Genomic DNA, 17,995 nt, shown 5'->3' on the forward strand with positions numbered 1-17,995 from the left:
GACAAAAGAAATTTGATCAGTGAAGGTACAATAAAAGCATCATTTGGTTGAGGAAGCCAGTTGGGAAATCGAGAAGGATATGTGCAAGCAATCCTTATGCAGAGTTCAACATATTTATGGTATTTTTGCTGCATATGTTTAGTTGTGAACACCTTGTTGGAACCCTTTGGGGTTGCTTCACACAGTAAGGGACCAGGTTCCTCAGAATCAATACAGGCAATCAAACAATAGAGTGCGGGAAAACTAAAGACAGTGCAGAAAGAGTAAAAGACACAAGGATTTTTACGTGGAAACCTAGGATGGGAAAAACCACGACTTGCCCTCACAAGCACCAATGAAATCCACTATAATCCACCCTGATTACATTCTAGATTTTAGCCTAACTTTATGCTCCTTTGCTCTAGAAGCAACTTTACTACCAGCTCATCTTGGTAACTCTACCAAGGACTCCATATACACTGGTTAGCTCTAATCAGTCTAGAGCTTAGGCAACTCTACCTAAGCAGCACTCTTAATAAGAAAACACTACTCCTATAACATGAGTAGTTCTTTTACAAATCAACACTCAAAAATACTCACTCACTCTTTTAAGCATATTACAAAGTTAAGAGCATGAGCAGCCTTGAAATGGAGTTTTTGCTACCTCACTTCTCTCTATTTGGAATTAGTAAAAACTCAATTATTAAAAAGGTGTCTTTTTTCTTTTATATCTAGGTGATGATTAGGGCTTGAAATATCATTGGACCAGCTGTCCAAGTCAGTACAAAATAGCACAAAATAGCACCTACAAGTTTGTTACACAAGATGACAAAACTGTGCAGAAGGCGCATTCCAGATGTACTACAGTTTGCACATCCAGGGACCTGGTCCCTCATAGTTTAGCTGCTTATTATCAAAACTACATATAGAAATTTTCCACCTTTTTTATGATGACAAACCAAACCATAAAATTTGAGCATCATTGTACATTGCACATTCATCACATTTAATCGGAGTACTTACTACCTGAGGATGAATGTTCCCTCTATTATCATGCTTCCTCTTTCATGCAACACAAGATATGGTCCCTCGTTGTCTCTTGCAGCAAGAACTTCTCCCTGTCAGTATGCACCTTTAATTAGTGCATTTGTATTTCTTGCCCCGTCATCATGACTCTCTTCATTCATCTATTTTAAACATCCCATACTTCCCCCTGTCAGCATATCATTCACATTCACATTCACCTAGAACATCGAAACATTTGAACACCTGATACATGGTTCATCCCTACTCAGTATTCCCTCTTTTGACATCATTAAAAAGGATTAACAGTAAACCAAGAGTAAATTAAGCACAAATTAGTTAACTTATGGCCACTGGGGTAACAGTAACATGAAGAATAACTTTGCAATTTAAAAAAAAACAGATGTAATACAGAAAGAAAAGATTCATTCATAAGTAGGATAAGTATCATAGCAGTGCATAAATTAAATGTTCTTAGGGAAAAACCACAAGAATCAAGAATGATTAACAAGTCAAGAACTAGAAAGAAGAGTATAAAGGAGTAGGGTCAGGTTGTTGTTGAGATATTGTATCTCTGCATTTGACTTAAGGACCTCATCAGTTAATATTGACACCCTCTTCAGTTCAGCATTCTCAGTTTTGAGCATTTCATTGTCACATGGGCTTCCTTTGTAGAGATGCTTAATTGTCTCCTAAAGCTTGCTGATTTCTTCATCCTTGGAAGCTAAATTGCCCTTTTGTTTGTCTATTTCCTTGTTGAGCTCCCTTTGATAAATGCTACCTGAATTAACACATTCAGTCTTGACCAATGTCTTTATGCCAAGCATTTGAAGCATAGTCCCTTTGGTTCCATTTTCACAGACAATACCACTGGTCAAATACCTTGTTCAACCAATATCCATAAGGTATGTCATGCTTTCCATTCTTTCCAAGAACCACATTGTGAATGTGTTCCATCATCAATGCAGGTATATTAATGAATTCAAAGCTACTGAGGCATTCCATTACAAACAAATCAGTGGATGAGGCAATGTTTTTCTTTTGTGACCTAGGCAGAATCACCTTCTTCACAAAGTCAAAGACCAATTGAAACTCACCCATGAGTGATTTCCTATTCACTGCAGCCACAGATTTCCCATTGATCTTAGATGCATTTGCTAAGAATTCAATTGAAGGCAGTTGCTTGGTGATAGTTCTCACCCCATATATAGGAACTTCCAAAATCCTTCCCAGTGTTTTCTTATTCAGTTTTATCTTCTTTCCTTGGAGCACATTCATTATATTTAATCAGAGTAATTACCACCTGAGGATGAATGTTTCCCCTATCATCATACTTCCTCTATCATGCAACACAGGGACCTGGTTCATCATGACTCTCTTCATTCATCTACTTAGCACATGACTCTCTTCCTCTTTCCCCTGTCAGCATGCCATTCACACTCACATTCACCTAAAACATCGGAACATCCGAACACCTGATACCTGGTTCATCCCTACTCACACCTTTATTTTGATATTTGTAGTCGTACATCTTGCTTATCTTGAAGAATAGGAGTTATTATCATTATATTATCGTGCAGGCTATTCATCCGGCATTCCAATTACTATTGTCCCATTGGATGCCACTAACACCATTCCTGTGAATAAAAACTTTTTTGAGACATTTGAGAAGAAGCAGCACACTTATGAAGCAAAACACTGTTTCAAGTCGCTGAAAATGGTTTGTGATACATGGTTCGATGACCAATTCTATAAGGTAATGATCCAGGAATATAGAACTTAAAATTCTTTGTGGTACTAAAGACACTTGTTTGATAACTGAGAATAATGTGATACACGCAGAGTTATTTTATGTGGGACTCATTTAAGTCGGGTATAGCTGCTACAATCATGTGTTAAGGACACAACCACCAAGGAGAAAATGAATTTGCTGAAATGGAGTATATCTGATGGAACAAATCCATTTTTTGATGGTAGTAAAACTCCAAGGTTCAACTTAGAGAGAAATGGAGTTCACAGACGAGACTTTGTGATCCTTTTAGCATGAACCAGGACGGAAGGGGCAGATGCCAGGTGATTGATTGTTTCTATCTGAAATATGATTTCCTGTTTCATCTTAGTAACAGATAATATGGTATATCTGTGGAAAAGATTGATCCTTCTTGTCCGACTGGCTGGGCAAATGCTGCAACAATTGATTGTATGTATGATTTGCTTCATATGATGGGTCGTGATGACATTCCTATGGGCCGTGGAGATGGATTCTCAGTGAACCAGTCTGATACTGTTTTCTCTACCGTTGGAGACTGCAGATACAGCAAGGTCATCCCACAAGGTACCGATGGATATATAGACTCGGACACTCTGTGTGGTTAGCTTGTTCTTTACCTCGAAGTCCTAGGCGGTATATTCTCTACTCTGATAGGGAAAGAAACAGATTCCTTTGTGCATTCGTGAAATTTGACAGGCATTGACATATCACTTTTCTTATTTTATTTATATAAAGTCACGTGTTTATCATCCAATAGAGCGCTGCACCATTGAAATTTTCCTGATATAACACATAATAATAATACCAGATACAACAAGAGAAAATTCTGCAGAATTCGGAGCTCCTCAAAATACTAGTCATCCTGAAGTCAGACAACCTCGAGCATTGGAAGTATTGGAATCATTGGTGAAATCACTTGATCCAGGATATAAAATTAGTATTTTAACTAATGGCCCATTGACTAATGTAGCGAAGTTCATTCTGGAAGGGAAGAATACAAGCAAGGTTAAACAGGCAAGCGGTTCCTCTATTCTTGTGGTCTTTGTGGAAAGAATCAAGACACAATATTCTTCAGTTAAGAACCAATTGTAAGATATACTACATCCTAACGTGACAGTGAGAGTTCAGTTGCAGATCCTTCTCTAAGACCAAGGTAGATTTAGTCCTCTCATAAGTAAACTTCCCTTGTCAGTCAACACCCCCAATTTCACATAACAAACATATTAAGTTATCCTTTAGCTTAGGTAGATGTTTTATTCCGTTGTAATTGATCTCTATGTTTTGCTTTATGGGCTGAGAACTTGAATATCCATCATAGATATTTTCATTAATTTGAAAGGTATTATCTTCTGAATTTTGATGCAGGATATATTAATTGTTGGGGGACACATCAATTATGATAACACAAAGATGGGAAATGTCATCACTTTTTCCTTCTAACAAATTTGCAGAATTGAATATGTTTCTTGACCCTTTTGCTGCAAAAATAGTTCTGAATATATGGCTCTCATTCCACTAGTAATGCAGCGGAAAGTGAGTGCATTCCCTGAAACTCTTGAAAAGCTCTATGCGGAAAGGACACCAGAAGCCGTCTTCACCAGGCGCCTGATGCAAGGTTATATCGCCTGCTGAAGACGCATCCTGTATACCAGCATGTGATATAGAATTCTCATCTTAATATATCCTCAACTGGTTCTTTTTCATTATGTTTCCGTTATGAATTTCAATTCTTGATATTTCTGCCTCTAATAGCATTTATTATATTTCAGGATACGTTTATTAGTGAGATCCTTGGAGCAGTAGTTGCTGGAGATCAACCTTTGAAATAAAGAAGTTAAAAGTGAGTGCTACTGGAGTTGAATCTGAAGATAGATGACGAAATTATTATTGTCAAAGAACAGGAAAAAGCAGTAAGAGTAATGGAAATTTTGGATCCATCAGTTTATTATGGTATTTTTTGCAACACGACTTGGGGATAAAAAGCAGTCAGCTGTAATTGGAAGCTTCAATGAGCAGGGAAGAATTTGGAGTACACCAGCTACTTCATCCAATATTCAGCAACAAATGCAAAGTATGTTTCACGTCCAGAGAATCGTGAATTGCATTTATTTGTGTTTTTCTGGCTCTATCATTTCACTTCCTTCAAAAGTTTCATGTCACTTCATCTTGAATTCCTACAAAAGCAATGAAGAGTGCTCCTCGACTTACAGGGACAGAACATGAGCGCTTTATACATTTGGTTCGTGAAGCAAGAGTTTTGTTACATTCAGAGGTACTATTTTTGTGTTGGTGGGAGATAGCTCTGATAAAACAGTCGAGATGGGCTCTTAACCTGTTCCATATGATCAATCGTCGTGTGGATTGAAAACTACAAATTTCAAAATTCATTCAGTGTTCTTATTGTCTTGGAAATGTATAAAAATAGACATGAAGCACATCTTTAGATTTTATAATTTTTGAATTTTTGGTTGCTGTTATCTGGTTCCTTTGCTATTTCTTCGTTTCTGATTATTAGGGAGAAAAATTATTTCACTTTTGTAAGTGCATGTTTGGGTTTAGACATGGTGATTAAAGAAAGTGTTAGGAGTTTGGTGATATTACAATGAACATGGGTGCAAAAAGAAGATTCAAGAGCAAGTAGACTTTTTGATGGATTTAGAATGAAAATTGGAATGATACATAAACAAAATTAATTTTGTTATCTGTAATTTTTCGACCATAACAAATGTCAAGGTCAAGTAGTTCTTTGTCATGGTACTTAGTGGATTGGCTCCTCTTCATTTTTGTTGTTTCCATTTTTTTCAAGTTCCTACTTGAATGAGAGACACGTGGGATGAGTTAAAATAAATGGTTAAGATTTAATAACTAAATTAAGATTTTAATCATGATATGAACAATAAATATTTTACCTATTTGCTTTCAAAATTTTAGAAATTCAACAATTATCAGAATTATAGATTTATTTTATCCACAAATATACTTTTAAGAAAAAATCCTCTCCATTTCTACGTTTTTAAAATCCTCTCTATTTCTATATTTTTTTCTACGTTGTGTTCTATTTTCATACTCCAGGTCTATCTTCCAACTTCTTTAAGTTAATTTATTAATTTTATTTTAACCATTAGATATTTTTTTTTTAAAATTAGCTATGAATATAAATGATGAACTTTAATATTTTTAATAACCAAGTTTCTTTTTAACTATGCTGATTGAGTATTTTTATTATAATATCAATAATGCTCGTGTTATTATAATAATTTACTACTCAAAGATTCATATTTATGAGAAAAAAATTTACTGTCGTCATGATTTTGTCTTTGCTAATTTTTTCTTATAGCTAATTTTTTTTTGGACGAAGAGAAAAAATGATAAGAGTTCAGAAATTCAGAAAAGGGAGAAATAATAAAAATTTTAAAATGATAAGGGTGTATCCATTAATTTTTTTAACCGTAGAATTTTTTTGTAATCTTAGAGTAATTTTTTTTCTAGTCAAATCATGGTTAGGGAAAAAAAGTAAGAAGAGAGAGAATTTTTAAAAAATATATTTATGAATAAAATAATTTTGTAGTTATAATTGTGGAATTACTAAAAAAAATTTGGAAGCAAATATATAAAATATTTATTAGTCAAATCTTAACCATTCATTTTAATTGATGTCATGTGTCAACTTGGAGAAAATGGAGAGGAGCTCAACCCCTACTTACTCTTTATTTGGATAGTGGTTTGCCATGGTTTCATAATGTATGATATGATATAGTACGGTACAGTATAGTACAATACAATATTTGGATAGACTATATCATTCACTGTTGTTTGATGACAGTTTTATTGTTTGGTTTGACAGTATGGTACTGTATTGTAACTGGTAAAGTTTACTAAAATGCCCTTAATCATTATAAATGTTAAATTTATCAATAATTATTAATAAAATAATTTTCTTCCTACTATTTTGTCATAATTATGTCATGTAGATATATTAAGTTGTTAAATTTATGTAAATTCTAACAAAGTCAAAAAAATAGTAGGTCAAATAAATATTATCGAATTTATTTTTTATTGTAACAAATTTCATTTCTTTTTGGTGTTTTGAGACGAGACACTAACGACAAGTACAAAGTTTGAATGCATATTTTGTGTATGCTATGGATGTGTTTGGTAATGGAATCCAAAAAAAAATATTTTTCAGGAAAATAAATTGTTTCTTACTTTTTTTCTTTGTGTTATTTTCTTGTGTTCGTAACACAAAGAAAAAAAAATTCTAAAAGCATTTGTATATATTTAACACAAACTAATGAAAACGAATATGATAAAGGGTAGCGGGGTTAAAAAATGATTCTTTTAAAATAAATATTTAGGAGTGAGGGCAGTGGAGTAGGGGGTGGGATAGGGGTAGGGGTAGGGGTGGGGGTAAAAGAAAGTTTAATTTTTTAAAAAAATAATTAATTAAAAAAAAAATTCTTTTTTGTGTGTATGTGGTGGGTGTGGTGGGGAGATGGTAGGGGATGGTGTAAGAAAATTTTCTTGAAAGTTTTAAAAAATAAATTTTAAAAATAAAAAAGAAATTGGTGGGGGAGGGGGGCTAGTAGGTGGTGGGGGTGGGTCGGGGATGAGGGTTGGGTAAGAACAAATTTTTGAAATATTTAAAAAAAAAAAAAAAGGGGGGGGGGGGGGGTGGGGGGGGGGGGGGGGGGAGGAGGGAGGGGGGGGGGGGATCGGAGCAGAAGGTGGAGTTAAATAATATAAGGTGAAGGAAAAAATAAGATTACATAATATTAAATAAGAGCATAATTGAAAAAAAAAATAAGCAAACCATGGGATACCATCAAATCGGTGATTACATAAAATGGAGATTTTCATGGTTACCAAACCATGAGATTAAACAATAACATATTATACATTTTAAGAAACAATCAAAACAAACATGGTTCTCTTAATAATTATACCATACCATACCATGGCAAACCACCATAAAAAAGAGGGTTAGTATTTTGGAATCTGGATGATTTATTCCTCCCCGAAATACATGGCAACCGCAAGCAGTCAATAAGTACCATAAATGGAACTTCTTCATACCCAAATATCACAAGGTAAAAAGAAGAAAGATTTACACCATTTCAAAAATAAAGATTCCTAAATTCCCCCATTCCAAATAGAGTAGCTTTATGTAATGCCCAAAGCCTCATCACAAAATAGTGTTTCAGTTTTCAATTGTAGGCAAATTTATCACATAAATATGTACAATCAGGACCTTTGATTTTGAGTAAAATTGAACTAGTGGTTTCACTAAATAGATCTCAAATGCTAAAAAACCAGCAGTTTACATATACTTCCATAAATTGAGTCTTCAGAGTTTTACATTAGTAAATCCCATCTTCAACGAATCCATTCCAATTTGCATTCACATCAATCAGATTATTGTGCTTAATGGCAAACTTCAGTCGCGCACAAGTGCAGGCAGAGTTGAATATTGATCCAATAATCAATTCACAAAGCAACAGCAAGAAATCTCAGACCATATACCATATAATATCATGAAGCTGGAGAAGTCTTGACTTAGATAAGCATAGTATGTAATTAGCCTGAAGCCGTCTAGTATTCAGAAATTGTACAAATTCAAAACTCAACTAAATATTGCAGGATATGAGATGCCTCACAAAAGACCAATCTCAGTTCAATTACAACAGCAGCACCATAAAAAACTCATTAAGATGGCCACCATGTCAAATGCAGCTAAGTTCAACTTGGGGTTATTAAGTAGATCTTTTATGACCATAGAGGTGTCTAGACTAACTTACATACACCTTGACTAAATCCAAAACATGTCACTTCCCATCAACAAGTACCCAATAAAATGACTCAAATCTCAAGAAGTGCTAGAATTGGGGTTCCACTTCCTACGAGAAATACAAAAGGGAACAGGAAATTCCAAAGACAGGTCTTTGTGAATCAGTGCTGTTGTTCCACTCTAAACACCGGACACATCACCAGTAAGTAGCAAAAAGAAAAAAGGAGTCTTGCAAATGAAGCTTGCTAATAACAATGAACAAATGTAGTAAGCAAAGTTGATGTACTGAGAGCTCAGTATATAACAGAAAAAAGCCAAAGCTACTAACAAGTGACAATAATCAATGGATGGGAAATAACACACAGATATAATAACAAGACCTTCGATTGAACAAACAAAGTACAAATTCCATTAATCAGATTCCAGAATACAAGTAAACCAACAGTTTACACATACTACAACTCAAATCAGCTACATTAGACATAAACCCTAAAAACTTCGTCTTAAGCTCTTTCAGCACGAATCCTCCTAGCAAGTTGAATATCCTTAGGCATAATCGTAACTCTCTTAGCATGAATAGCACAAAGATTAGTATCTTCAAACAAACCAACAAGGTATGCCTCAGCAGCCTCTTGTAGAGCAGCAACAGCACTACTCTGAAACCTCAGATCCGTTTTGAAATCCTGTGCAATTTCCCTCACAAGTCTCTGAAACGGCAGCTTCCTGATCAACAACTCTGTTGATTTCTGATACTTCCTGATTTCCCTCAAAGCCACAGTTCCTGGGCGGAAACGGTGAGGCTTCTTCACTCCTCCGGTTGCTGGAGCAGATTTTCTTGCAGCTTTGGTGGCTAGCTGCTTCCTTGGAGCCTTTCCACCAGTGGATTTGCGAGCTGTTTGCTTAGTACGAGCCATTTTGCTGAATATGTAGTGCGATAAAATTGAGTTGTGGAATTGTAGTGAATTTGAGAAATGGGTGATGGGGGATTTATATAGAGAGATAGAGGGGCGCGAAGGTTGTAAATTTGGGGGAAAGATTTTGAAATTGTTTTGGCGTCGTTGATTGAGCTTTTGTATTTAACGGTGGAGATTGGACAGAGGTGATTTGCTCGGATGGCGATCTTAGTGCTGTCAAATTGACGAATGCGTATCTGCCACGTACTGCTGTTGTTTTCTTTTTGCGTATCTGCCATGTGGATTCAGCGCTTTTCTTTGACGTTACTTTGCAATTGACATAATTTTATTTTTATCAATTCTCTTTCGACCGTAATTTTGCTACTGTTAGAAAATTAAGGCCTCATTTGCCTATAAATATGATTATTTTTTAAAATTAGAGTTGTGTTTAGTCATAAATAGAGGTGTTCATGGATCGATTAGTGGTTAAAACCATAACTAAAATCATTTTAGTCAGTTTTTTAAGTTCTAAAACCAAATCAAACCACAAAAAGAAAATAATCGGTGGTTTGGTTCTTTTCGATTTGGTTCGGTTTGGTTTGGTTTTTTAGTTTTTTCGATTATTGATTAGCCTACTCCAACTATCTCTAGAATAAACTCATTTTTTTAACTCATAGAAAAGAGTATCACATTGAACAATTTCTCATGAAATATTTGTACAGTGATGGACAAATGACACTATAAAAAATCAGAACAAACACATTAAACAAAATCAACATTGGGATGAATAGCACCAGCTTTGTATTGTAGGCACTAAGATTATTCAACAACATACAAACACATACATGTACATTGTAAAATAAAACTTTGTATTCTGTTACAGTATACTGCAAGAAGAGACAGAGTTGGGCAAATTTGAGTTATCTATTTACTTAAAAGACTAGCTAGGTGAGCTAACCATTTAGGAAAACGATTGAATAAACAAGGAGATATAAAACTACCATTTGAACCATGGACCATGGTAACTCGTATTATGAAAGCTGAAGTAGAAAAAGTGAGGTAGGAACCGTAGGGTTAACTTATTAATAATAGTAGGTAGATTTGGGCTTGGGTTTGGAGTTTTGGGCAATTGGGCTAAAATCTTGGTTGGGCTAGACATAGATTAAAATTTAGTTTTAGATTAAATTTAATAAAATATTTATCTTTTATTTATAAATTATATATAAATAATTATAATATATATATATATATATAAAAAATTTATCGGTTCGGTTATTTTCACGATTTTTTTTAGTAAAACCATAATCAAACCAAATAGCATCGATTTTTTAAAATTTAAAATCAAACCTAACTAAACCAAACCAAACGTCGATTTTTTCAATCGGGTTGGTTCGGTTTACGGTTCGGTTTGGTTTTTAATCAAACCCATGAACACCCCTAGTCATAAATATAAGTTGGAGTTTTTTTTTACTTTTTATGAGAGAAGTGAAAGTGAAAACTTGTTTTCACTTTTTCAAAAACAGTTTTTGCTGAAGTAAAATAATTTTTATGGCCAAAAACCACTAATTTCTGAAAAAAATGAAAAAAGTTTCATGGTCAAACGCCTACTAACTTTTTTTTATACTTTATTTAATTATTAATTCGATCTATTTAAATTTTTCTACATTATTTAAAATCTGAGCTCATTGAAAAAGAAAGAACCTAGTTCCAACCTCACAAGTTTTAGGTGGGTTATTTGGATTACACATTTAGGGGTCGTTTGGTAGAGTGTATAAGAATATGTAAAATATGGTGTATTAGTAATGCTTGTATTAGTAATGTTTGTGTTAGTTATGCTTGTATTTTTCTTATGCAGTGTTTGGTTCGATGTATTAAAAAAAAACACGAATTACATAATTTCTAAAAAAAAAATTAATAATACCCTCAATATATATGTTGGAAAGGATGTGAAAATTTTTTTGAGAGGTAATAGGGTCTTTAAGCATGTTAATGCATGCATTAGATCTATTGCATTACTAATGTCATAAATTTTGAGGTATTAATAATACACGCTTCAATATACAATAGAGTGTATAACTAATGTTTGCATTAGTTATAGATAGGGTAAAAAGGTATACCAAACAAGATACTGCTAATACACATTAAACCAATGCATGCATTAACATTTCAATACACTCTACCAAACGACCCCTTAAATTATACGAGAGGTCAGTCATCGTACTGAATTTATGTGTTTTATATTATTTACTCCCTTCACTCTAGTAAAGAAGACAAGTTATGACATATTATTATTGTTGGGTTCGAAATTGAGAGAGCGTTATGCTAGAGTTTTTAATTTGCAAATCATAAGACGATAAATCAAACGAAAAAAATACTAAAAAGAAACATATTATTGATTTAGTTTGGTCAATTGGCCTACATATTAAAAACTAAATTAAAGAAAACATAAAAATTGTTGGAAGAAAATTTCCCACTAAATAAAAATTCTTTAAAGACTACATTGTGGATGTTATTGTGTTATGGCATGAGAAGGGAGTCTTCTATTTATAGAGTTCCAAAACTTTTCCTATTAAAAGAGGTTGGCCAAATATGAAAAAATTTGATATTTTTCCTTTCAAGAAAAGTAAAAGTATTTATGGTTACTTTTATTTTCCTTATAAGAAAAAGTAAAACTTAATTTTGCTAAAAAAATCAGGGCAAAAACCCTAACAAATCTCCCCTTTTGAGTTTGATTTTCTGCAAAATATTCTTGATCCTCCTTCTTCTTGTTCATAATCTTCATTTTTCACATATTTTTCATATATCACTGCTGTTTGACATACTTTAAAAATTGAGCTATTTGGTTTAAAATATATTAGCCCATTTCAGGTTAAAACATTGAAAGCCTTTTGTAGAGTTAAAAGTTAACTTTCTTTTCAAATATGTAATAGCAGAATTATTGAAAATATGATTGACAATCGTCTCCACATGTAGTTTTTGGACATATATCTTAATTATCTTCAAATTTGTTGCAACTTTGTTCTCAATATGTCCTCAATCTGAACCATCGGATCATTGAAACTGGCTCTGATACCACTTGTTGGATTCGAAATTGAGAGGATATCATGCGGAAGCTATTAGTTTACAAGTCATAGAGACGATAAATCAGATGACAAAAGAAAATATAATACTAAAAAAATATTATTGATATGTTTTGGCCAAACGGCCTATCTATTAAAAATAAAATTGAAAAATCTAAAACTTATTGGGAGAAATCTCCCCCTAAACAAAGACTCTTTAAAGAATACATTATGGATGCTATTGTGTTATACATGAGAAGGACGCCTTCTATTTATAAAGTTCCAAAATCATTCCTCTTAGAAAGAGGTTAATCAAATATGGAAAAAATTTATATTTTTCTTTCAAAAAAAGTAAAAGTATTTATGGTTACTTTTATTTTCCTTACAAAAAAAAGTAAAACTTAATTTTGGTAAGAAAATCAGGGCAAAAAAACTAACAATTACTACTAGATATAAGCGTGAGTAGGGTGGCCGGAAGCAGGCAGCTGGCGGTTGACATGCCTGCTTCCAACTGTCTGCTTGTTCCGTGATTTTACTATATTACCCCTAATTAATTATTATATGATATTTACGGATTAAAAAAATAATAAAATTTAATTTTTAAAAAAGTAAAACAGATATTCATGACATATCTTCTTCAGTTGTTTCAACCGTAATTTTACTATATCACCCCTGACTAATTATTATAAGTCATCTAAGTATTAAAAAATTAATAATATTTAATAAAAAAAAATGAAAATAATATAAAATGATAAATTAACTCTTGATGTTTTAAACTAATTTGACATCTTATATGAGGCTCACTTAAAATATCACCTCTAATTAATTATTATACTACTATATATAAGCGTGAGTGGGGTGGCTGGAAGCAAGCAGCTGGCGGTTGACATGCCTGCTTTCAATTGTCTGCTTGTTCCGTGATTTTACTATATCACTTCTAATTAATGATTATATGACATTTACGGATTAAAAAAATAAAAAAATATATTTTTAAAAAAACTAAAACAGATATTTATGACATATCTGCTTCAGCTGTTTCAACCATAATTTTACTATATCACCCCTGAGTAATTATTATAAGTCATTTAAATATTAAAAATTAATAATATTTAATAAAAACACAAAATAATATAAAATATTTAAATTAATTTGACATCTTATTTGAGGCTCACTTAAAATATCACCCCTAATTAATTATTATATGACATTTGCGTGTTAAAAGATTAATAAAATTTAACTTTTTTTAAAAAAAAAAGTAAAAACGGATATTTATGACATGTCTACTTCCGCTGCTTCAACCGTAATTTTACTATATCACCCCTAAGTAATTATTATAAGTCATCTAATTATTAAAACATTAATAATATTAGATTAAAAAATTTATAAATTGCTGCTCCCTATCTATTATAGATTGTTGTCTTTGTCCCTAACTCATTTGTTGACTTTATTTTAACTAGTGTGCCTTTTACCTTATCTTGATCCCCCTTTGTTATCTTTCTTCCCTTTTTTCTTTCTTCCTTTTGTTGCATAGTGGTTGTAATTGGCGAGGGTAGACTAGGGGCATGTCATAGGTCGGGGTCGGGGTCAGGAGATGTTGGGTCTGGGCTGGGGTTTGAGGGGGTTGGGTCTGGGTCGGGTCTAGGATCGAGTTTGGGGTTAGAGGATAGGGGTAGTAAGGTTAAACGGGATAAGAGAGCTTCTAGGTTGCGAGTTGGGTCTTGGAACATTGGTACTTTGTGGGGTAAGTCTATAGAGTTGGTGAAGATTCTTAGAAAGAGGAGGGTTAGAGTAGCTTTATGTCCAGGAAACTAAATGGGTAGGCACTAAAGCGAGAGACGTGGATGGATATAAGTTGTGGTACTCGGGTAGCGTGAGACATAAAAATGTGGTAGGTATCTTAGTAGACGAAGATCTTAGGGAGAAGGTGGTAGAGGTAAACAGAGTTAGTGATAGACTGATGTCTATTAAGTTGATCATGGGAGGGTCTACAGTGAACGTTATTAGTACCTATGTCCCGCGAGTAGGTTTGGACGAAGAGGAGAAGAAGGAATTCTGGGTGATTTTAGATGAGGTGGTGAGGAGCATCCCGAGCACTGAGAAGCTTTTCGTGGGAGGAGATTTCAATGGGCATATTGGGTCTTTGTCGAGAGGGTATAATGATGTGCATGGCGGTTTTGGTTTTGGTGAGCGGAATGAAAGAGGAACTTCTCTGTTGAATTTTTCTAGGGCTTTTGGGTTGTGGATAGTAAATTCGACCTTTCCGAAGAAGGAGGATCACTTTATTACGTTTCGTAGTTCAGTAGCCAAGACTCAGATAGACGTTTTGCTTCTTAGAAAAGGGGATAGAATGTTATGTAAAGATGTAAAGTCATACCTAGCGAGAATCAACATAGGTTGTTGGTGATGGACTTGGTTATCAATAAGGGGAAAAAGAAGAGAAGTAGAGAGGCACGACCCAGGATTAAGTGGGGGAGCCTGACTTTGGCTAGTGGTTTGGAGATGGAAGAGAAGTTGAAGAGTAGGGAGGCTTGGGAAAGTAGAGGGGGGTGGATAATATGTGAGAGACGACTTCCAGTTGCATTAGAGAGACCGCTAGAGAGGTGTTGGAAGTCTCGAGTGGTCGATCTGGCAAACATCGAAGAGACTGGTGGTGAAATGAAGAGGTCAAGAGAAAGATGAAGTCTAAAAAGGTAGCTTATGCTAAGTTGGTTGGGAGCAAGAATGATGAGAAAAGACAGAAGAATAATGATGAGTATAAGGTTGCTAGAAGAGAAGCTAAGTTAGCGGTTACGGCGGTTAAGACAACAGCTTTTGAGAGTTTGTATGCGGCTTTAGAGGAGAAAGATGGAGATAAGAAGTTGTATAGGATGGCCAAGGCTAGGGAGCGGAGGGCTCATGATCTTGACCAAGTGAAGTGCATCAAAGGAGAGGATGGTATAGTGTTGGTTGAGAATGCCCTCATTAGAGAGAGGTGGCAGTCCTATTTTCATACACTTTTGAACGACGAGGGGGACAAAGGTTCTATGTTGGGAGACTTGGAGATATCTGAGGAGGGTCGCGATTATAGTTATTGTAGGTGTATCGAGGTTGAGGAGGTCAAGGAAGTTATTCGTAGGATGCGGAGGGGTAGGGCGACGGGGCAAGACGAGATTCCAGTAGACTTTTGGAAGAGCACTAGCGAGGCAGGTCTAGAGTGGTTGACAAGGTTATTTAACATTATTTTTAGAGCTGCTAAGATGCATGAAGTGTGGAGGTGGAGCACGATGATTCCAGTGTATAAGAACAAAGGAGACATTCAAAGTTGTAACAACTATAGAGGTATTCAGTTGTTAAGTCATACTATGAAGGTTTGGGAAAGGGTGGTGAGGTTGAGGATGAGGAGGATCATGACGATCTCTGAGAATTAGTTCGGTTTCATGCTTGGTCGCTCGACCACTGAGGCTATTCACCTTGTGAAGAGATTAGTGGAGCAGTTTTAAGAGATGAAGAAGGACTTGCACATGGTGTTTATTGATCTAGAGAAGACACATGACAGAGTTCCCAGGGAGATTCTGTGGAGGTTCTTGGAGGCTATAGGGGTGCCCGTGGCGTACATTAGTCTATAGGACTTGCACATGGTTTTGATAGGGTTGCACTAGGGATCGACTCTTAGCCCATTTCTATTTGCCTTGGTGATGGATGTTTTGACGCGACATATTCAAGGGGAGGTGCCTTTGTGTATGTTATTTGCAGATGATGTGGTTCTGATCGACGAGACTAGGGGTGGAGTTAATGATAAGTTGGAGATTTGGAGACAGACACTTGAATCTAAAGGTTTTCGGTTAAGTAGAACAAAAACGAAGTAGGAGTGTAAGTTCAGTAATATGTTGCAAGAAGATGGAGTGGTTGTGAAGTTAGACTCTCAGGCCATCCAGAAGAGGGAGAGTTTCAAGTATCTGGGGTCTATAATTCAGGGTAATGATGAGATTGACGAGGATGTCACACATCGTATCGAGGCAGGGTGGTTGAAGTGGAGGCTCGCTTTGGGAGTCCTTTATGATAAGAAGGTGCCTCCGAAGCTTAAAGGTAAGTTTTACAAAGTGATAGTCCGGACGACTATGCTGTATGGAGCGGAGTGTTGGCCAGATAAGAACTCCCACATCCAAAAGGTGAAGGTGGGGGAGATGCGAATGTTGCGATGAATGTGTGGACATACCAGGAAAGATAGAGTGGGGAATGAGATTATTTGGGAGAAGGTGGGAGTTGCCTCGGTGGAGGATAAGTTACGAGAAGTGAGGCTACGTTGGTTCAGGCATGTGATGAGGAGGGGCCCTGATGCTCCAGTGCGGAGGTGTGAAACTCTGGCTATGGATGGTTTTAGACGGGCTAGAGGTAGACCGAAGAAATATTGGAGGAAGGTGATTAGGCATGATATGGAGCAATTACAACTTACAGAGGACATGACCCTTGATAGGAAGATGTGGAGAACGCGGATTAGTGTAGAGGGTTAGGGGGTGGGAGTGCGGCGGTAGTAATAGGGGAGTGCTCCTTTGTGTCTGGAGTTTCTGGTTCGTAGTGTTGGGCCTGTAATTTTTGGGGTTAGTGATGTTGGCTTTTTTGCATCCCGTACTAGTTTATTATGCACTTATCTTTTGTGTTTGTTATACTGTTAGTTTGTTTTGTTAACCATACTAGTTTGTATACGCTTACTTTTTGTGTTTGTTATACTGTTATTGGTCCTAAGTCGGGGGTCTATCGGAAACAACCTCTCTACTTCTCTTGAGGTAGTGGTATGGTCTGCGTACACTCTATCCTCCCCAGACCCCACTAGGTGGGAATACACTGGGTATGTTGTTGTTGTTGTAAATTCAAAAAGATAAAATAAATATAAAATGATAAATTAACTCTTGATATTTTAAATTAATTTGACATCTTATATGAGGCCCACTTAAAAAAATTCACAAATAAGTTTTATATCAATTTTGTTATATCACTTCTAATTAGTTATTATGAGTCATTCAAGACGTGTCGGTTTCGCTACTTCAATAGTGATATTTGATTGACTCTTGAAATTATGTCACTGTCGCTTAAATTGAATATAAAAAAATATTATAAACTACAATAATTAAAAAATTAAATTACTTTCAAAATATAAATTGATGATCAATATCACAAAAGTTTGAACAAGAAGAGTATTATAAATTACAATAGCAAACAACTTAAAATAGTAAATTATAATATCGAAAAAGTATTATAGATTACAATAGCTAACAGCTTAAAAATGTTAAAACATATCAAAAATATAATTAATTATCTAATTTTATTTATGTCACATAAATTAGGATAAAAACTAATACATCACGGGCCTTCGGAACCTAGTGTATATAGACATCTGAGCAAGTATACTAAGAAAAAATGAGGATAAAAACTAATACATCACGGGCCTTCGGAACCTAGTGTATATAGACATCTGAGCAAGTATACTAAGAAAAAAGGAGGGATTTTA

The 17,995-nt window shown here is 34.9% G+C and overlaps 1 protein-coding gene and 1 pseudogene across 1 annotated transcript; one reads left to right on the forward strand and one right to left on the reverse strand.

Moving 5' to 3' along the window:
- Positions 1–2,719: 2,719 nt before the first annotated feature.
- On the forward strand, positions 2,720–4,996 carry LOC107854408 (annotated as a pseudogene).
- Positions 4,997–8,944: 3,948 nt separating this feature from the next.
- Positions 8,945–9,967, reverse strand: LOC107854410 (histone H3.2). The gene has a single exon (XM_016699423.2). It carries the CDS (start codon positions 9,470–9,472, stop codon positions 9,062–9,064), a length of 411 nt encoding a protein of 136 aa, XP_016554909.1. The 5' UTR covers positions 9,473–9,967; the 3' UTR covers positions 8,945–9,061.
- Positions 9,968–17,995: the final 8,028 nt, after the last annotated feature.

This window comes from Capsicum annuum, chromosome 1, assembly GCF_002878395.1.
Source record: "Capsicum annuum cultivar UCD-10X-F1 chromosome 1, UCD10Xv1.1, whole genome shotgun sequence".
Taxonomy (NCBI): domain Eukaryota; kingdom Viridiplantae; phylum Streptophyta; class Magnoliopsida; order Solanales; family Solanaceae; genus Capsicum; species Capsicum annuum.

Bases quoted from the DNA above. Each gene is read 5' to 3' on its own strand.
- LOC107854410 (XM_016699423.2), bottom strand. From the start codon at position 9,472: ATGGCTCGTACTAAGCAAACAGCTCGCAAATCCACTGGTGGAAAGGCT.